The sequence below is a fragment of the Microtus pennsylvanicus genome, chromosome 13, assembly GCF_037038515.1.
Source record: "Microtus pennsylvanicus isolate mMicPen1 chromosome 13, mMicPen1.hap1, whole genome shotgun sequence".
Lineage (NCBI taxonomy): Eukaryota > Metazoa > Chordata > Mammalia > Rodentia > Cricetidae > Microtus > Microtus pennsylvanicus.
This window is the reverse complement of record NC_134591.1, coordinates 1322326-1344398: the sequence shown is the minus strand read 5'-3', so window position 1 is coordinate 1344398 and position 22073 is coordinate 1322326. Positions and strand designations below refer to the sequence as shown.

Sequence of the window (22073 nt, the reverse complement as noted above, 5' to 3'; positions counted from 1 at the left end):
CCCGCGTTGCATGTTCTGCTCTCTTACTCTGTTGGCATCCACATGCTTAGATTCCTCTTCATCTTCCTGTCTCTCTTACTCTGTTGGCACCATCCACATGCTTAGATTCCTCTTCATCTTCCTGTCTCTCCCTGGAAATCCCACATAACCCTACTGCCTAGTTATTGGCTATTGAGCTGTTTACTAAACCAGTCATGCTGTGCACAAGCATTCTGCCATAGAAGTCTGCTGGCATTGGTGGGAAGGTCAGCCTCAGGGAGAGTGATGAGGTAGGAGGGCTTGAGTTCTAGAATTGGTTTGGGAAATGGAATTTAGGGAGTGGGGCCATTCCTTTATACTGTGTGAAGATGTGTCACTGTGATTGATTTAATCAAAAGCTAAATGGTCAATAGCTGGGCAGGAGGAATAGCAGGGACACCTGGACAGAGAAGCTCTGGGAAGAAGAATGGTGGCATCCTCAGCCAGATGGAGAGGAAGGAGGATGGGCAATGCTGAGTAAAGGTAACCAAGCCACACAAGAACAAAACAAAAACATAGATTAAAATTATGGGCGATATACACTGTGAAAATGTCACTCTGATTGGTTTCATAAAAAGCTGAATGCCCAATAGCTAGGTAGGATTTCCAGGCACAGAAAATGCTGGGAAGAAGGGTGAAGTCATCAGCCAGATGCAGGACAAGCAGCATGGGCATTACAAAGTAAACTGAGCCATATAAAAGAATATCAATTAAAAGACATGGGTTAATTTAATCTATAAGAGCTAAAACTAAGCCTAAGCTATTGGCTGAACTTTATTAAGAAGTGTCCATGTGGTTATTTGAATGCTGGCAGGCAGGACAGAGAAAGGCTCACTAGACATGGATTAATTTAAGATATAAGAGCTGGTAAGACAAGCCTAAGCTATAAGCTAAGCTTTGTGATCTGGCAGTCCCATTGAGAAAGTTCACCTACAGGTCACTTAGCCTGTTTTTCTGCCCAGTCTGGCCTGCACCTGAGCAGAGGAAGTATACTGGGGTGTAGAACTTTCTAGTGTCTTAAATTCATGTCCAAGAAGTCTTCTCTGGTGAACGCCCCACCCAAGAGACTCAAGAAAAAGAAGATGAAACTACTGTTGACAGACAGGCAATCCCTTTACTCCTTCAAGGTGAAGGTGCAAATAAATCATGGATTTATTTATTTATTTTAATTTAGGCTTTGTATTTTAGCTCAGCATAGAGCAGTATAGGCCTAGTAAACAAGGCCTAGGGTGGGTGGGTTTGAAGAACTAAGTGAGACCACTGGATATCACTGAAATTTGACTCTAGAGGTCTTTAGAGACAAGCGCTTAGTGTAGCCCAGGCTAACCTCAAGTTCACGCTACAGACCCGGCTAGTCTTGAAAAGACTGTGTACCTCTGCCTCCTATGTACTGGGAATGCAGGCGGGGTCACCACACTCATTTCAACTTCAAATCAAAAAACAAAGATGGTTGAGCAATAATCTCATCACGTCTGCCCCACCACAAATTTAAACCGGGGAATAAAGGCAGTGTAAGAGTTCTTTGCCCAGTACCAACAGAGCTAAGGACCTTGCTTGAACATATTTACAAATTGAAAATTCCCCACAAAAACTGTTCAGTGACTGCAATGAACATGTTAAGTGCACTCAGAAGTCATTTTAACAGCCGTGCGATTCTGGTGAAATGTCTCTACTAAAGCTGGGCTCTAATCAGAAGTGGTGTGTTCACTGACTGACGCTTCTCCTTTTCTTCTTTCTTTCTCCATTGTTACAGCAATCCAAAGAATTTATCCTAAGTCTCAGAGATAAATCAGTGTTACTAGTCTACCAGCTTTTATTGTTTGTTTCTCTGCGGGATTCGTCATCCTGTTTCCCTGGCAACAGCAACTGGAAAACCCTTTGGAAAAGCAATTCCAAGTTCTGTAACAGAACTCCTGACGTGAAACCTCCCTGCGCGTCGGAGGTTTCAATTCTGGGGCGCGCGTCTCGCAGCAGCTTCCCTCCGCACTGGGACCCAGCAGGCCAGCCTGCCTGGACAGTGATCCCAGAGGCACAGGAGCCTCCGCTGTACGGCAGAGTCCATGCCAAGATGGCCGCGCCCACAAACCATCTCCGCAAGGCGCCGCCATCGAAGCTGCAGGACCCTCTGATGCAGGCGCTCGGGGTGGCCGCCACGTCGGCCTCTGACTCCAACCAGGTCCTAACAAAGCCTGGGGCGGTGGGCCGGAGGAGAGCGTCAAGGCCGGGCGTCCGAGGGAGATGGCTGCACCCGAGCCCGCGGACAGCGATGCGGTGAGGGCCGAAGGATTTGGGGGCGGTTTGGCGGTCAGTAATCGGAGGGTGGCTGGAGTCTGAAGACAAGATTTGAGATTTGTGACGTCGATATTAGATAGTCTTTTGGAATGCCGGTGTTCTGAGAGATCTACGTATTAGGGTATTATGGGCATATGGAGTGTAAGGTATACTGCTATGATACCCGTGGTGTTAGCGACCTTAGTCGAGGACTGCTGTAATTTTAAGGAATCACCGTTCTCACGGATCCGCCTACACAGTGAGGCTTGGGGGCAGGGAACGTCTGTAACTGTCACTGACAGCGATTGAGTCTGGGTCTAGAAAGCTGGCAAGATCAGAAATGAGGGCTTTGTGATGTACCTGAGATGCGCCCTTATAGGGCTTCCTATAAGGATTAGAATTTAGACTGAATGGGAACAGTCGTGATAAGCAGCTGGGTATTACAGGCTGTGGACTGTCAGAGGGGCAGTGTTGGGTTTTTCGGAATATGTGAACACCAGAGGATGGGGCCTTGGGGTCAGGGGTGGTGGCATTTCCAGGAGTCCCATCCGCAGTCAGTGTCTTTCAGAGTTGGTGTTCTGTGTGCCGTGATGGGGGTAGTGGGATCCTGGAAGCGAATGGGACGAGAGTTGGTGTAATATGAGGTGTTTTGTATTGAAGTGCTTATGGGGATGGTAGATTGTTAGTGACAGGGTTCTTGGTAGGAATTATTAATAATTATTAAAAGTCCTTTATGATTTTATGACTAGAATCCTGAGGTCAAGAGCTTGTGAGATTGCTGGTCTTAAAGACAAGGCTCTGTGAGGTCACTGACTGGAGTTCAATGGAGGGTATCGATTGTTTTGTGAAGAATGGCGGTTGGGAACCTCTATGGAGGGGATGTATGTGAAGGTTAGTGACTGAGGAATCTTTGGGTGTCAATGATTGGAAAACTGTAGAACAGACTGTAAGATGTGCACCTATTTTAAGCCAGAGAATGTTTTAAGTAGCAACACATAAAGCCAGCCTGTCTTTTAATGTCTGAAATTCTAGAAACAAGAAAGAGACCACAAGATTGCAAATATGAATGTAAGATAGTTTCCAGACAATAGTGTCTTTTATGGGTACTATATATAATAGTAGCAGGCAACAGTGCCTTTGATGAAGAAAATAGGAGAGGACAATATGGTAGATGAGGAGTGTGATGTTTGCAAGTTAATCTTTTGAAGAAATAATAGTTGATTTGAATACAAATTATGACAGGTTGTGGCTAATGCATGGATCCAAGGAATGTTCAAAAGAAAGAATGCCAATTGCTCAGGCCTCAAGATAGAAACTAGGTTCTTGTTATACGAAGGAGGAGGAAGAAGAAGAAAAAGGAAGAAGTAGTAGTAGTAGAAGAAGAAGAAAGAGAAGGAGAAGAAAGATCATTAATGTGTGGGAACACACACATGCACACACACATACACACACATGCAAGAAAAGTAGAAAAACATTTCATATGTGTTGCCAAAACTCGTTTCTGGAAAAAAGCGTGTTCTCTGTGACTCTACTTAGAAAAGACTCTTGGATTCTTGGATTCTGTGTTTTCATCCTGAATTCATCCCTTAATGATTTGCTTTGTGTCCTTTAGCTATAATCAACCATGGCTGTGACTATAATTACATGATGAATCACTGAGCCATACAAGACTAATGTATTAAAAGCTGGTGAGTCTGTAAACACTCGAGATAGTGAAACTGGATAAGAAATTAAAGGTAGGCTCTTCTTGCTATCACTGTAAGGAATCAGGATCCTTGGGAGATGGGTGAACAGTCAATGAGAGGTAAGAACTGGAGTTTGCTGATAGAGATCAGGGTTTCAGTGATGGCCACTGTAAAAGAGTTCTGTTGGTGTTAGTGATTGGAGATTAATCAGAGTAGACATTTCAGGACTTGCTGGAGATTAAGATCAGTGTATATTGTGGAGCCCCATGATAGAGGAATCCACTGAGCAAGTGCCTGGGAGAATCTGCTGATGTTTGGTAATGGAGTTGTTGGCATCAGTCATTCTAGAATTAATTAAGTGGTTAGGAGATTGTGAGGGCAGTGGCACTTAGTGTCAGGGGTTATTAAGAGTGCAGACAGGAAGCCTGTGAGGTCGAGATTAGTGACATATCAGTATTGCTAGTCTGTGAGGGTGAGGGATTATCTTTAAAGGTACATAATGATCAATAGTGGATAGTTGAGGCAAAACCAAATTCTGTTGTTCAGATCACTCCTGAACGTGGAGAATTAACAAGTTATGGGCTGAATAGGAGTACAGTAGAAATCAGTAACGTTCAAAGATGTGTTTATGGCTTTTACTCAGAAAGAATGGAAGCAACTGGAACCTACGCAGAGAAACTTATCAATGGGTAAGAACAATTCCCCATCACTTGGAATGTGTTCACTGCAGTCCCTTCTGCCTCAAATCTCAATGGGTAAGAACATTTCCCCATCACTTGGAATGTGTTCACTGCAGTCCCTCCTGCCTCAAGTCTTCGATGGGTTTTATTATTGTTGGTGGTAGTGGTAGTGGTCTGCCTACAACCACTCATTTGTTCCTAGCTTCCCAGACCCGAAATAGTCACAAAGAAATTATATTAATTGAAATACTGCTTAACCTATTATCTCAGGCTTCTTATTAACTAATTCTTACATCTTAAATTAACCCATTCCTATTATTTTGTATTTTACTGTGAGGCTTGTGGTTTACCAGTAAGGTTCTGGGGCACCAGTCTCCTTCAGCAGCTACATGACTTTACCTATTCTCCCTCTCTCTACATCTCTGTTCAGATTTTCCACCTGGCTTTACTCTGTTAAGCCATTAGCCAAAAGTGGTTTCTTTATGGCAGTAAAACATATTCATAGCATACAGAGGGGAACCCCACATCACCTCCCCTTTTCTGTTTAATTGAAAAGGAAAGTTTTAACTTTAATATATCAAGATTACATACAACAAAACAGTTTTAGTCCATTTACATTTGGCAAATTAAGGAAAATGCTCTATCATCTATCCTATCTTCGTGAGTCTAAAGTTTCATTTCTAATCTATCTTTTATAATTATAACTATCTTTCTTCAACTCTATCAAAGATTCCAAAAGACTATACTATTACCTAAGTAAACAGGGGGTGCATCACAAGCAACTTCCAAAACTCTAGAATTTATAGAGACATGTCACTGTCTGGACAGTCACCAAAAGTTCTTCTGTAATACTGGAGTATCCATCTTGAGCCCACAGGCCCATAGTATCTGGCAAACTCTTTCATGAAACAGGAAATTTCAAAGTCAGTTCTGCCTATATTGGCATTTTATCTGTCACTTTCTTCTGTGTCCTGCAGAACGTCTGGGAGACTCTTCCATGAAGCAGGAACCCTGAAGGACTGTTCTCACCTTCTTTAGACAATTTTAGCAGTTATTTTTCTATGGATCCTACATGTCCAGTTTATATAGTATACCATCAAGCAGTCCAGGCAAGAGCAGTTTCTTGTCCAAATGGCTAGCCTTGTCACATTGAAGGCAAATTCCACAATGGATTTCTTCAAGGCCCACCAACCTCTCTGAAGTAATTGGTGCTGCCAGAAGCAGACATGTCTCACTGTCAAGAAAAGTCTTAAGTTCTTAAAACATTTTAAATGCCATATTTTGTATGTCTTTGAAAGATTTGAAGGGTACTTATTCAGCTGAAATATATATATCTCTTTACATCTAGAAAACCTAACTAACATGACTACAAGTTTGACTATTATAAATTACTATCTATTAATCTGTATTTCTTAACTATACATTACATTTTTAAATGAACTGCACAAACACAATACCTTAAACAAGAGCAAATAATATAACAAAATTGACCTAAAATTTTTATCAATAGACCAAGACCAATACAAAATATTCATCTCCATGTCATATCCCCTTTTAAATGAAAACAAACATTTATAAACAATATTTGGGAATTTGAGTGTAGTTCTCTCTAAACTTCCTGCTTTTTGTTGGGCATAGTATTTTTGGGGGTTCATGGAGACCCTTCGGGGGGGGGAATCTTGGACCATCAAACCACATTAGTCTGGAAGGAATCCACAGGTTCTCATCCTCTGTGGAAACAAAAGCAGAACCTCTTTTCCAAAGCAACATATCCTTAGACTCAAATTTTGAAGTCAAGATACCTTTAAGATGTATATGTTGGTTTGGCTTGGCAGCCCCCAGAATCAAATATCTCTCTGTAGTAAAAAAAAAAAAATCAAAGAAAACATAATAATTTGCATAATCTAGACTCTCTGTGTATATTCCATCTTTACATACCTTGTTTTTCTTTACTCTTTTAATCTATGACTACCTGTACTCTTTTATATTACTTTTACTGTCTCTTTAAAGTCTTTTTTTTGTAAAGCTATTATTTCTTCTTATAACTGTCTGTACTCTCTTTCTTTTCTCTCCCAAGCCTATTTTAAACATATTTTAAACACACTATGACCCATTCAGAGGTTTGTTTCTGTCTGAATCTGTCTTTATTGTATAGCTGTAATCATTTTCTTACCAGGAGTGCTTTTAAAATGGTGAGCAACTTGGTTGTAGTGGCCCTGGATGCTGGCTCGCCTTTCTCAGCCTTTCAATATGGTGGAGGTACCTTTACTGCCAACTCTAGGACCACCAGGTGGGAGCTGTGACCACCACCTCAACTCTGGGAAGCTGTTGGCCCATGCTGCCACCAAGTAACTCGCAGCCTGCTGCCCACAAACCCCAGTCAAGTTTCTTAGCCTCCTGAGAGAGTCAGAGTTGTTAGTGCAACTAGCACAATCCAGGAAGCCTTCTTAAAGAGCCGTGCAGGTTTTGTTGCTACTGATGACTCAGGAAGCCTTCTCTTAAAAGAATCATGCCTCTGCTTGCTTCTAGCAAACAGAGTCCACCCGAGAAAATGCTGCTACCAAAAGAGCTGTGCTTAACTCTGCTTTTTTTTGTGTCTAGAATTTCTTCCCAAGATCTCTCAGGTTTTATGTGGATGTAGTCAGCCCCATGTTGGGTACTATGTTGTAGGTGGAGACTGCTCATTCATTCCTAGCTGCCCAGACCTGAAATAACCACACAGAAATTATATTAATTAAAATACTGATTGGTCTGTTCGCTCAGGCTTCTTATTAACTAATTCTTATGTCTTAAATTAGCCCATTCCTATTATTTTACCACCAGGCTCATGGTTTACTGGTAAGGTTCTGGGATGTCTGTCTCCTTTGGTAGCTACATGGCCTCTCCTTGATTCTTCTCTCTCTCTCTCTCTCTCTCTCTCTCTCTCTCTCTCTCTCTCTCTCTCTCCCCATCTCTGAATTTTCCACCAGGCTTTACTCTGTTAAGCCTTTGGCCTTAAATAAAGCAGCTTCTTTATTAATCAATGGCAATAAAACATAATCACAGCATACAGAGGGGAATCCCACACCAGGTGATAGTGGTGGTGAGTCAAGGAGTTTCAATCCCTTTTTGGTACTAGGAAGAACACTTGGTGACATTGCCTTCAAAAGGGAAGGCCTATACTCAGTTGAAGCACACAGATATCCCTATTGTGAAACATTAGAAGTCATATATGTTTATTAGCCTTGAAAGGTCCTAAAGTACAAGCACCAGGGCTTGATTTCTGAAATGAGATGGTTGGTCCTACACTCAGTTTCTACCTTTTCTTATGAGTAGAAAATCAAGATTCCAAACAAGGCATGATCTCTAAGTTGGAAAAAGAAGAAGAGCCATCACTGGGAGAGGCGAAAACAACCAGCCCACATAGTGTGAGCAAAATAGCACAACCCAAGAAATCAGGAGCCAATGAAAGTAAGTTTTTAGTTTCTTGGTGCTAAGTTTGGAATTCTTCAAAGAATAACTTGTAAATTTTTATTAGGGCTGGGGAGACAGCTCAACATAGAGAGTGCTTCTTCACTGTGCAAGGACCTAGATTAAAACCCCAATTTGAAAAAAAAAAACTTTTATCTTAAAAGTCCCAGATTTTCTTCTCTTAAGCAGGAAATAGGAGAAAAAGAATTCAAATTACAAATATTTTTTACTTGGAGATTCTAATATCTCCTATTTCTGTGAACTTGTCCACATGAGAGGCTCATGACAAACTCTTGTTTTTTTGGAAAAGAAAAAAAGGCGTGAGTAGAACCACTTAATCCCTAAACCCACTGCGTGGGTGTGGTAGCTATCCATTTCAGGTAGAATGGTCAGAGCAAGCCCCGTGGTTCAGTGAGGGAGGCGTGCCACTGGGAAGGCCAGGGGCACGACCGTCACTTTCTGGCTGATTCCCTTCACTTAGCTCCTAGCCCTGTCCATGTGCCCATTGCTTAGCTGTCAGAAGACTCCACCTGGGCTCTCAACCTCATTCCTGTTTACCATATTTAGAAAAGAGTCCTCTTCTGCCCTCTACCCACGCACCAATTCCCTAATGTATGACATTTTCTCCTGATGAGTTTGGACATTCTTAGGTTCTTCTGCATCTCGGAATGATGCCCCTGCTCCTAATGGTTTTTTTTCCTTGCTTTCACTACAGAGCTTCCTCTACCCGTGTTCCATAAGACATCATCACTTCCATTTGTCCCTAATCCCTGTGAAGACTTGAATGAGTTGTTCCCCATTGTCTTGGGCTTTTGAATGCTTGGTTCCCAGTTGGTGGCACTGTTTGGGGAGGCTTAGGAGGTGTGAACTGTTTCCTGCTTCCTGCTCCATGCCTGGCCCTTGCTTCCATATCTCCCTGCCATGACAGACTCTTATCTGTGATAGCAATAGGAAAGTAGTTAATATGATTAATATAGCCAACCTGCTTACCCTCTAATGCACATGTTAATAACTTTGATTAACCTTAAATTATTGCCCTTTCTTTAATGAGCAAGTTTACTCACCAGCTTCCCTGTCTTTGCCGATGGTTCCTTCAGATCCCAGCTTCCCTGTCTTCGCCGATGGTTCCTTCAGGTCCCAGCTTCCCTGTCTTTGCTGATGTTTCCTTCAGGTCCCAGCTTCCCTGTCTTCGCCGATGGTTCCTTCAGGTCCCAGCTTCCCTGTCTTTGCCGATGGTTCCTTCAGGTTCTGCCTCTTTATGTTCTGTTCCTCTGTTGCCCACTTTCCAACAGGCACCCATTATGTAAATACAAGCTCATCTTCTATGTTGGCATCTTCTAAGGCCTCTGTCATACCTTCTTATTGAAACTGCTTGTGGGGAAGTCTTTCCTTAGGAGTCAGATATGGAGTTTCATCCGCATTAGTTAGAGGCTCCTTTCACATTCCCTGTTTTTGTCCTCTAATTTTAACCTTTTGTTTCATGATCCTCGTATCAGGTCCCATTTGTTTTCTCTTACTTGTCACTAGCATTACACAAATTAGGCTTATCTTATCCCTGAGTTCAGTTCTCAGGAGGATTCAATGAGTCTAGTTTTTAAATCATCTTATATGTTACCAATAAACATTACATATTTTTGGTACTAGTGAGCTCTATGCCTAAGTTTCTGAAGTTACATTTGATTTCTCTTAAAATTAATGTTCTGTTGCTTTCTCAAATTAAGAGAATGATTTTCCCAGGTGGTAGTAGTGCATACCTTTAATTTCAGTACTTAGGATCAGAGGCAGGCAGATCTATATGAGAATAAGGCTGTCTGTAAAGTGAGGTCCAGGTCACCCAGGGCTACACAGAGAAACCTTGTCTTGAAAAACCAAAATAAAAAGGAAAGAGAAAAGAAAAGAAGGAAGGAATAAGGAAGAAAGAAGGGAAGGGAAGGATAAAGAAGGAGAAAAAGAAAGGGAAGGAAGGAGGGAGGGAGGGAAGGAAGGAAAAGAAACTGATCTCAGCCTTAATGAATTATTCTATCATAATGAAATCTGTCCAGGTTTGATCTTACATACCACAACTCTAACTTGCATTCTCTTCATATGAATTTTTCTTTTCATGCTTTCTTTCTTTTGGGGGAGTGGATATCAGTGTGGTCACTCAATACAGCACTATAAGAGTGTGCTTTGGACCTGGAGAGATGGCTCCATTTGTAAAGTGCAAGCCACACAAGCAGAAACACTGGAGTTCAGATCCTCAACCCTCATGTAAAAAGCTGCTCCTGGCAGTGCACACCTGTAATCCAGCACCAAGGAGGTGGGATTCGCTGGCCAGCATGTCTAGCCAATTGGTGAACTGAGTTCAGTGAGAGACCTTGCTGCAAGTAAATAAGTAAATAAATAAATAAAGTGAAGAAAATAATCCAGGAATTGCATGATATCAAACTGGCTTCCACACGCATGGGCATACATATCTGTGTACACATATACAAGTGAACATGTATACACACAGGCAATTTGTTTTAATGTTACATGTCAAGTGGATAGGTGTAAGTCTTGATCACTTTCTTCAAGAAGGAAATTTGTCCCTGTCTTCCCCATCATCACTGGGTATCAGAAGACTTGGCTTGGCATGGTGCCTGGAAGATCTTGTTTATCTTCTTATCCCAGGATGCTGAACCTCTTAAGCGTCCCTGGATGAAAAACAGCCATCATACAACTTCTCTGGGCTCCCTACTACATCTGACTCCTTCCAAACCTGCCTCTGCCTCCGTCTCTGTCTGCCTCTCTGTCTCTTCAGATGGGTCTCTATTATGTAGCCCTGGCTGGCCTGGAACTCACAGAGATCCACCTGCCTCTGTCTCATGAGTGATGGGATTTAAGATGTGTGTCACATACCCTACCAGAAAACCAATCTCTTAAATGCTCTCCATAAAAATGAGAATTTCAGCCCTTGTTCCAGATATCATATTTTCTCCATGTAAAATCCCTTTATCACTCTTACATGTTTTTCTCTTTAAATGTCTAAAATTCTTATTTCTGATGGTTTCCCTACTCCATTTCTATGTAGAGAATCAGTGTGTGGGGAAGCCTTGTGCAGAAGGCAAGTAGTCTTAGGGAAGAGGAACAATGTTTTAAGATTTCTGTAAATGTAATTGTGAAATATGCAGGAGAAAGATGTGAGCAAGTACTGAGACCTATATACATACACTTAATATATCTGATGATTTGGCAGTTAGAATGACAGGAACTAGAGGTATGTACTTGAAAGTAAACTTGAAGAACAGATGGGTGTGCACTGTAAACCCAAATGGTATAAAGTATTTCCCAAGCTAATTACTAGGAATCTCATGGCCTTATAAAGGCATCAGGGAACTGAGAGGAACTATGGAGCTTTTGTGTATAAGATGTCCTTGCTCCATTGCTCGTGGATGGGAGCAGTGGACATCCTCTCCTGCTTAGTGTCTCGGTCATCTATTAGTTCCTTGGGTCTCCTTGGCAGACATATTCTCTATTTTAGTTTATTTTAGCTGGCCTTAGTAAATAGAGGGATATATTGAAGAGACTTGGGTATATCTCTCATAACTTAAAGGCAGAGACTTTAGCCAGACTCCACCAGGAGCAAGAATTGGCAACTTGGAGGTCACAGGAATTGAAATTATGCACACTGTATTCTTGAGGAAAAATAGAAGTACATTTCTACTTCTTTCTGTGTGTGTATGCTTCATTCTTTGTGTTGAAAGCTCTTTATTACATAGGAGAATCGTGCCTTTCACAGTACTTGGATCATGTCATCTTAATCACAAGGGAGAGACTGGTAATGTCTTGCTATGTAGCCCAGGCTGATCCCAAACTTATGAAAACCCTTCTGTTTCAATCTCCCAAGTACTGGGATTAACAGGCACATGCCACCTTACCTGGCATAATCACGAAATCTTTTAACTTGATGCATTCCTTGTTCAGATCTCCTTATGTCTATTCGCCTTCCATCCCAACCTTCAAGATTCTCTTTCTAAGCAGCCAAAGCTTTCCCTAACGACTACTCTTAGTTTTCTTTCCCCTGACATTCCTACAGCTCTCTCCCCTCAGGCGAATAGAGACAGTCATCCTAAATGAGTTATTTCACATGGGCACATTAGGTTTGAACAAGTATCCAACCCCAACCAGGGCATCTCTTTATGAATCTTATAAAGAACTTCAGTGGGAGTGTAAAAACTTACAAGAATGTCTTATTAAATTCTCTTTTAGAAGTCCAACAAGATGATGATCACATAGAGGAAAAGCAGAAATCTCGAGGCAAGCTCATTGAGGAAGCTACACTCAAGAAGAAAAATTCAACTAGTAAGAAAAGCAACGCATGTGCTTTGTTGGAGAAAAAAAAAGTCAGTACAAAACATGTTCCTTCAAAAAAAAAGCTTCTGAAATCTGATTCACATGGAAAGAGCTTAAAGCAGAATTTAGATTTACCAAATCAGATTAAAAACACCACAAAAAAGAAATCGGATACAGCTAAAGAACACATGAAATCATTCAGCCACACCATAGCTGATACAGCAAAAGATAAAATTCCAGCCAGAGAGAAATGTGAGAAAATCCTCAACAAAAAGTCACCTGGTAAAGGTGACAGAAATCACGCTGGCAAGAGATGTGAGAAAGTGTGCCGTCATAGCTCATCTCACAGGAAAGAAGACAAGATCCAGACTGGAGAGAGACAGAAATCATCTACCAAGTCTGAGAAAGCTCCAGCTTCTGGGAAGCCTTATAAATGCAATCACTGTGGGAAGGTCCTCAGCCATAAACAAGGACTCATTGACCATCAAAGAACTCATACCGGGGAGAAACCATACGAATGTAATGAGTGTGGGATAGCTTTTAGCCAGAAGTCCCACCTGGTTGTACATCAGAGAACTCACACTGGAGAAAAACCATATGAATGTGTTCAGTGTGGCAAAGCTCATGGTCATAAACATGCCCTCACTGACCATCTAAGAGTTCATACTGGAGAAAAGCCCTACGAATGTAACCAATGCGGAAAAACCTTTAGACACAGCTCCAACCTTATGCAGCATGTAAGGTCGCACACAGGTGAGAAGCCTTATGAGTGTAAGGAATGTGGCAAATCCTTTAGATATAACTCATCTCTTACTGAGCATGTGAGAACACACACAGGTGAAATACCATATGAATGTAATGAATGTGGCAAAGCTTTTAAGTATAGCTCATCCCTGACTAAACACATGCGAATCCATACTGGCGAGAGACCATTTGAATGTAAGGAGTGTGGGAAAGCTTTTAGCAAAAAGTCCCACCTGGTTATACATCAGAGAACTCATACAAAGGAGAAACCTTATAAATGTGACGAGTGTGGGAAGGCCTTTGGACATAGTTCATCCCTTACTTACCATCTGCGAACTCATACAGGCGATTGCCCCTTTGAATGTAATCAGTGTGGTAAAGCCTTTAAGCAAATTGAAGGCCTTACTCAACACCAGAGAGTTCATACTGGTGAGAAACCCTATGAATGTCCCGAGTGCGGGAAAGCCTTTAGTCAAAAGTCACATCTCATCGTGCACCAGAGAACTCACACAGGGGAGAAGCCCTTTGAATGCTATGAGTGTGGGAAAGCTTTCAGTGCAAAATCCCAGCTTGTTATACATCAGCGATCCCACACGGGAGAGAAACCCTATGAATGTGATGAGTGTGGGAAAGCCTTTAAACAGAACGCTTCTCTTACCAAACATATGAAAAGTCACTCAGAAGAGCAATCTAATGAGGAAAATTAATGCAGGAAATGTGACGACCGACTAGTTTGGTCTGGTTCAATGGTAACAGATGGTCTCAACTTGATGTAGGTTAGAAAATCTTTTTTAAGGACATTATTCCTTGCTATACATGAGAGAATTTGAATATGGATCTTTACATAATAGCAATGGATTAATAATAAAATTTAAACTTGATCCTAAACCTATACAGAAAATACTGTATTTTTACACTTGTTATAAATTATCTCCATATTAGAGCAAAATATGAATCTTAAAAAATGTGAATAAGGTTTGGAGATATAACTTAATCAGTAAAATTATTCCTGTGCAAGTATGAGGACCTGAATTCCACCCTTAGGATCCCTGTTCTTGCAATCTCAGAACTGGGAAAGTTGAGACAGGAGAGTCCCTGAAACTACCTGACCAGACAGACTAGCCAAATTTGCAAGCCATATGTCACAGGGAGGAAATCTGCTTTAAAACAAGATACAGTTATCCTGAGGAAAATACATTTGACATTTGGCCTGCACATACGCACTCACACATATGACCACAAACACAAAATTATGAAAATATTATTATAGTAACAAATGACCAGTAAAATATGTCAAGAATTCATGAGCTATTAGGCTGTTGTGTACTGAAGCACCACAATTAGTGTTTAATCTGTGTTTATGCTTTTGCATACTTACTGCCTTGTGTAAAATAAAAGTGTGGTTACCCCCTCTGGTATGATCTAGCTTTCTTTGCTAATGTCTATGTCGGCTCTGAATCAGTAGAAAACTTACTAGGTTTTTTTTTTGAAGTAGCATCTCACTGTGTAGTCCTAGCTAGCCTAGAACTTGCTATGTAGACCAAACTGGCTTCAAACTAACAGAGATGTGCTTGTCTCTGCCTCCCAAGTGCTGGGATTAAAGGCTTGAATAGAAAATTTTGTGGGGTTTTGTCTAGATGTTGTTAATGAGAGGTTAAGGAAAAGCTGGAAAATGCCGGTAGAGAATGATGCTCAAGTTATGTTGTTAAGCACAGACAGTGGATACAGTATATTCTCACTGTGGACAAAGAGGGTGTGTTTGCCTGTCTTTTCCTGCCTTTTTGTGTACAAATGTAATTATACTCATATATTTGTATATGAATAGACTTGTTTTTTTAATCTAGATGAAACTTTAGTGGTTACCATTGAACACAGAAGTACAGGATTGAGGTCTGACATTTTTACCATGTACATGTGTTATATTCAAATACATATTAAAATACTTTTATATGCACAAATTAACACAGTTAAAAATACAGCTCAGTCCATTCCACAGTGTTGTTTGACAAAGTAACATAAGGTTTCTATGCTCATTTATGAACAGTGAATTTGTGGTATATGGCACTAAATCTTGATATTGAATTCACACAAAGATTGTCCTTTTGAACACAGGTTTTGTTAACATAACGATTCAAAACTGTAACAGTATTTTACTTCCCTTGTTTGCTGCTAAACTGAAGAATAATTCTGGGTACAGATGAATGAATGTGGCATTTTGAACCATCATTCCATTTTATTTCATATTCAGAGTGTTCATTAACAAATGTCTTAGTCAAGGATTTCAGCTGTATTGCAACAAATGTCTCCATACCTTGTTCTTGCCCACTGAGCAGATATTGTTGATGGATCACTCACTTTGCTTCTCTCAGAGTCTGTTTCAGAATGTCAAGCATGCATTCCAGAAGGTTCTGCCTGTCAGTTTGACTTTGTTCAAGAGACCTGTCTGCCATTTCATGCTTTACTAGCTGGTATTTACTGCTGTGATCAAACACCATGACTAAAAGCAACTTGTTGAGAAAGGGGTTTATTTCATCTTGCAGCTTCTAGTCTGTTCTCCATGGAAGCCAGGGCAGGAACTGAAGGCAGAGGCCATTGAGGAGTACTGCTCACTGGCACGCTTCTCATAGCTTGCTCAGCCTGTACATAAGGTGACAGCCGAGGGCTGCACCTACCACAGTGAACTGGGCACTGTCTCATGCACAGTCAATCAAGGAAAAGCAGCACAGCTTTTCTCATGGGCATTATGTTTCCTCACACACTCACAATCTTAGCACATAGGAAGCTGATTCAAGAAGATCACAACTTGGAAGCAAGCTTACCAAATACAGGCCCCATCTTGCTCCTTTCTCCCCCAAGAAAACATTTGGTTTTGTGTTACCTTTTATATTTTCACAGCATAGTCACTAACGCCTATCTCAAAAGAGCCATGGCCCAGTCACTAGAACTTTTCTAGTTTGATTCGGTTCTCAGTAAATGTTTTATGTGCATCATGGTCTAGCATAATAATAGTTCCTAAACAAAAAGGGATCAGATGCTCTCTGCACAGGCTTCATTCTTGTTCCTGCCTTCCTGACTTCATTTCCGAGAACAATAAAGTATAAATATAGACAAAGCAAAGTGTGTGCGCGCATGTACATGTTTGTGTTGGAAGATTACCTTATGGTTATTGGGCTCCCATTTTCAAATAACTGGTTCACTCTTGGGTGAAGAAAGTGCAGTGCGAGATCTACTTGCACCGGTTAATTTCTCACCAAATGGAAGTCTGGCACTGTGCACAGAGCTAGAAAGAGCTTCATCTTTTAGGATAAAACAGTTGTCGGTTATGGATCTGTTTACCTTTCATGCCTTTTGAAGAACCTGTAATAGTGCCATTAAGATAATCAGAAGTTTAGGAATATCTGAACAGTTATCTCTGTTAAGGAGATGTTAGTACTTAAAATTATATGTAGTAAAACTTATCATTGGTGAATGAAAAAAAATGTCTAAAAGAACTAGATGTCAGGACTGAGGGGTGTCTCAGGAGGCATTGGGATAAAATGAGGATCTGAGTCTCGATCCCCAGTAGCTACATAAAAGCCAGACAGGCTGGCACTGTCTATAAACACGTGTTGAGACTGTGAGTGAATCCAGGGGCATACTGTCCAGCTGTTTCCACGTTCAGTGAGAGACCCTGTCTCAAAAACAGAAAGTTGAGAGCAAGAGGAAGGCAGTTGACATTACCCTCTGGCCTGCACTAACCTATGCATGGGCAAGTACATCTTCACACACACACACACACACACACACACACACACACACACACACACACGGAAGGAGGGAGGGAGGGAGGGAGGGAGGGAGGGAGGGAGGGGATGATGTGAGCAGTGAAAAAAATAGAGCCTAAACCAAAAATATACAAACTTTAGTCCTTGGAGTTTCCTGAAGTAGGACACCAACTTTTTAAATGCAAAATCTTGAATCCCACCACAGATTAATTTAAATTCTAAAACTTATGTTTTCATTTTCCTCACATCCAAGACCAAGAGGGGAAGGGCATTTACATCCTGTTCATGAGCCTAATGCGTCTGCGTTACAGGCTGGAGCACTTCTCTTGAGAAATGAAACTGAAGCTCCCTAGACACTGTCATCCAGAAGCATCCCTGATTGAAGGTCAAACTACAGCTCCCATTCATTTTCAGTTTGTACGTGCACCAAATTCAGCTCCTAATCAGAGAATCCCAAATTCTGCTTCCCCACAGCTGTCAGAATTCTTTGCCTAGCTGCAGACATGAGCTGATGCATGTGACAGTTGTGATTGTGTTCCTTGTATCTTTGTTGTGTAACAGTTTTCTTCATGGTCTAAAGGTTTCTTTATGGTCTAAAGATCTGACTCAGGGAGTCCTGAAGAAGACCTCTTTAAAGCTTAGAATGCAGTACAGGAGGCTCAGTGCACAATGACACTGGTTTCTCTTCCAGAGGACCTACGTTTGATTCCAAGAACTCACGTGACAATTTTACAACTGCAAATCCTGTTCCAGGATTTCAATGGCCTCCTCTGTTCTCACCCTGGTGCACAGAAATATATGCAGACAAAAGACCCACTGTTGGATCACACTGAGGACCCTGAGTTAGCATTTGCATTAATTAAACAAAATTAACCTTGGATCAGGAGGCTGAGTTAGCAACTAGCTGACAGAATCTATAGAGCATCAGAGGGCATCTGGAGAGATAGGGAGAAACTCCAGAAGTAGTGGGGAGGGATTTTGAGAGGCCTGGATTTTTGTTGTTGTTTTGGTGGAGCAGAAGGGTGTGATTTTTTGGAGACACCAACAAGGAGAGAATGTTAATTAGTTGCTCCTCCATCTCTCTGTGCTACAAGGTTTTCACCCCAGACTTTGAATCTCAAGTCTTACTTATAAATAGGACAATAGAAATTTACCTTAAGCAGCAGCAGCAGCAGCAGCAGCAGCAGCAGAATTCCCACCATGCTGTGGCCTAAGCAGCAGCAGCAGCAGCAGAATTCCCACCATGCTGTGGCCTGAGCAGCAGCAGCAGCAGCAGAATTCCCACCATGCTGTGGCCTTAAGCAGCAGCAGCAGCAGCAGCAGCAGAATTCCCACCATGCTGTGGCCTGAGCAGCAGCAGCAGCAGCAGCAGCAGCAGAATTCCCACCATGCTGTGGCCTTAAGCAGCAGCAGCAGCAGAATTCCCACCATGCTGTGGCCTGAGCAGCAGCAGCAGCAGCAGCAGCAGAATTCCCACCATGCTGTGGCCTGAGCAGCAGCAGCAGCAGAATTCCCACCATGCTGTGGCCTGAGCAGCAGCAGCAGCAGAATTCCCACCATGCTGTGGCCTGAGCAGCAGCAGCAGCAGAATTCCCACCATGCTGTGGCCTGAGCAGCAGCAGCAGCAGAATTCCCACCATGCTGTGGCCTGAGCAGCAGCAGCAGCAGAATTCCCACCATGCTGTGGCCTGAGCAGCAGCAGCAGCAGAATTCCCACCATGCTGTGGCCTGAGCAGCAGCAGCAGCAGCAGCAGAATTCCCACCATGCTGTGGCCTGAGCAGCAGCAGCAGCAGAATTCCCACCATGCTGTGGCCTGAGCAGCAGCAGCAGCAGAATTCCCACCATGCTGTGGCCTGAGCAGTCAAGCCGGTGCCACAGAAGCAGACCAGTAACTTTGGAGTCACAATTGCTGTCTGAAATAGTAGTAGATTAAGGCACAGTCTCTGTGCAGAAGATAAAACAACCCACACACATAAAAGTAGATTTTAAAAAAGATTCGGGGTATAACAACTCTCAAGTCTCAGAAAATCGCTGAAACCAGATCTACAAGTTCCCACAAGGTTATGGAAGCAGTAATGACTGCTGAGTGACCAAACTCTCTGACCTGTTGGTGCTTGCAAGTCAAGCTCCAGGGATCTGTGAACCCATCCTGTGCTAGGCTTTCACTGTGCCTTCAAATCACCCAAGCTCTTATAAGTTACCTCTTACCATACACCTGTAAGAACCCCTAAGAAACCCATGGGCTTCCCAGCTGGACGCCAGTGGGAAGTGACCTTGAGGTGTCATTGGTTATTTCAGATGTCAGCAGCCATCTGTATTCATCCCTCAAGGTCTGCATCGACACAAATGACAGTTAAATTTCAACATGGCTTTGGAGAACACATTCAAATCACTGCACAGAGAATTGTTCACTGGCCTTGTGTCAGAATCCTAGGAGCCTATTTTGTATTTTTTAATTTTATTTTAACATGTGTGTCCCAGGAAATTGTGAGTTTGAGGCTAGCCTGTGCTACATAATGAGGTCTTCTATCAAGACGACATGAAAAACAAAAAAATAACCAGCAGCAACAATAAACATGGATCATGGGAAAAAGAGAGTGAGTTAGACCACCAAGATTTGGGGGAGAAAAGTGAAGGAGGACCAGGGAACCTAGGGCCCAGTTGGAGAGAATTGACCCCTTTAAGAAGGGCTCTGCTCCTTACTCCCAGCAATTCCTCTCTTGGTGAGATTCCATCTCCCCCATTACCCACCCCCTCTGGATTCCAGCACCCCCTGCCCATGCCCAGGAGATTTCAACTGTTACTAACAGGTAAAAAAGCCTATCAGGAGAAGATATCGCTGGCAGGACTAATCAGGGAGAGAGGAATCTTTTTCTGGAGTGTATGCTCTGCTAAAAATTTCTCAACACCTCTTAAAAGAGTTGCAAGGTTTTGCAGCTAAAGCTGACTCAGAAATTTGGTTGCATTGGGGCCTTTTTTCCACAGAAAACAAAAAGCTTCAAAATTATTCAAAACATACCTTCAAAATTAATAAAGATCAGTGACATTTGTGCTGGGCCTCTACTCTGGTAACAGCTCTAAGAAGAACACATCAAACATCACATTAGCAGAATGGAAAAGAAAGATCAGAGCAAAATAAAATAGAATAGACAAAACGTATGTTGAAGAAATAAAAAGTTCACTTTTTGAGACACGAAACTTGTAAAGCAGTAAATAGGCTATGAAATGAGAGTTGACCACATTCAAAAGGGACTGCTTTACACTAGTGCCAGCCCAGGAATTAGACATGTAAGAAATACAGGAAATTCTAGAGACAGAAAACCCATCAGCATTGAATTAAGAAGAAAGAAAATCCGAAACTGGTCAATGGCAAATAAGGAGACTAAATAACCAAAACCTTGAACAAAGAACAAACCTAGGACCTAAGAGTTTCACTGGTGAATTGTAGCACACTATACCTGTTCTGCTGTGCTATGTTCTACGTGTGCTATGGTACCATGCCTGCAGCACACTGCCTGTACCACAGGAATGGATGTTTCGTGAGCTGGGCAAGGGGCTGGAGATCGAAACACACAGACACACAGAGACAGAGACATGGGTCATCCTTGACTTCCTCAATAATGCCAGTTTTATTGTGTTCCAGGGCAGCTTTCCCTGACCAATGACCACGCTCTCCGGATCCTTCAGCTTCAAGCCACCAGAAACCACTCCCCTGTCTCATGCTCAGAGCAGCTGCAAACACAGGAAAACAAGCTGTTTACTCCAGCACAGGAAATTCAGGGTCCACAGTCCCCAACAGTGAATTCTACCAAACAAAGAAGAATTTCTAAAAATCATTTTAAACTCTTCAACAAATTAGAAGAGAAATTACTTCCAAATTCATTGCACAAATAAATATCACTGATACCAAGTAGAGACATAAAAACAAGGGAAAGCACTGGGGGCTGACAAAGGGACTCAGAAGATGACATGCTTCCACATGATGGAAGGGGGGGACTCGACTTGCATGGATCATCCTCTGACCTTCATAGGCATGTCTTAGCATATTCGCCAGCACACATACTGTTCACATGTACACATCACATTATATGGGGATGGAGCAGGATGATACTAGTAAGGATTTAGTGTGGGAATAAATCCAAGATATAAAAACGAAAAAATATTACCCAAATGTCAGGGAATTCATAAAAAAGACACAATGGTTTCTAGCTATGGAAATGGGAAGAATATTGTTAATGAGCTAAAAATGTTGACAGAAAGGTAGGCAACCTACTAGAGGTGGGAGATTTTACTTTTCTCCATAATGAATTTAAAGTAATTTAAGCTGAAGTAGAAGAGTCTGGTGGTGAAAGAATTTAACTGAGGGATACATTGTGAGAGAATGCAAATGAGATGTGTGGGCTCGAAAATAGGGTGTTAATGATGTGGAAAAATATATAAAGATATCACAATGCATGGATTTTGAGAGAGAGATAGAGATGAGAGAGAGAAAAACACAGAGAGAGAAACAGAGAGTGCAAACAGGTAGAAAATGCACCTGCAATGGCTATTCTTGCTTGTTAACTTGACTACATCATAACTAAAACCCTAGAAACTGGATGCAGAGGGTTTTTTTTTTTCAGTTAAATAATTTGAAATGGGAAGACTCACTTTTAATTCAAATATTTTGAAAGCGGAAAGATATACCTTCAATCTGGGCTACACCTACTGGTGCCAGCCTATATAAAGGACACAGAAGAAGAAACCTTGTTCTCTGTGTGCTTACTCTCATAGGCAAGTCCATTCTGTCACTGGCATTAGAGCCAGATTCCACCTTATACTGAAGGTCAGTGGAGACATCCAGCCTTGTAGACTAAACAACTACTGGATTCTGGGACCCTCTAGAACCACAGTCTGTAAGCTGTTCTAATAAATTCCATATGAATATGTAACCATATGGATTTCCTTAAATTTGAATATATATTTATTCTGTAAGCTCTGTTTCTCCAGAGATCTGACTAATACAGACTTTGGTACCAAAGTTGTTCTAGAACAGCAGATCTATGAGGACAAATGTTTTCAGTATCTGGAACAGGCTTTTCAATTTGCCAACACCTATAGTTTCTAAAGCCTCCAGTTACTGAAATCTTCCCCTGAAGCTCGGAGA

The 22073-nt window shown here is 41.8% G+C and overlaps 1 protein-coding gene across 1 annotated transcript; it reads left to right on the top strand.

Moving 5' to 3' along the window:
• The first annotated feature begins 1945 nt into the window (after positions 1-1945).
• Zfp37 (ZFP37 zinc finger protein) lies at positions 1946-16279 on the top strand. The gene is given in 5 exon segments (XM_075945026.1): positions 1946-2231; positions 2234-2289; positions 4618-4729; positions 7970-8104; positions 12335-16279. Coding segments are annotated over 5 exon segments (1983 nt in total). The 5' UTR covers positions 1946-2086; the 3' UTR covers positions 13870-16279.
• The last annotated feature ends 5794 nt before the right edge of the window (positions 16280-22073 follow it).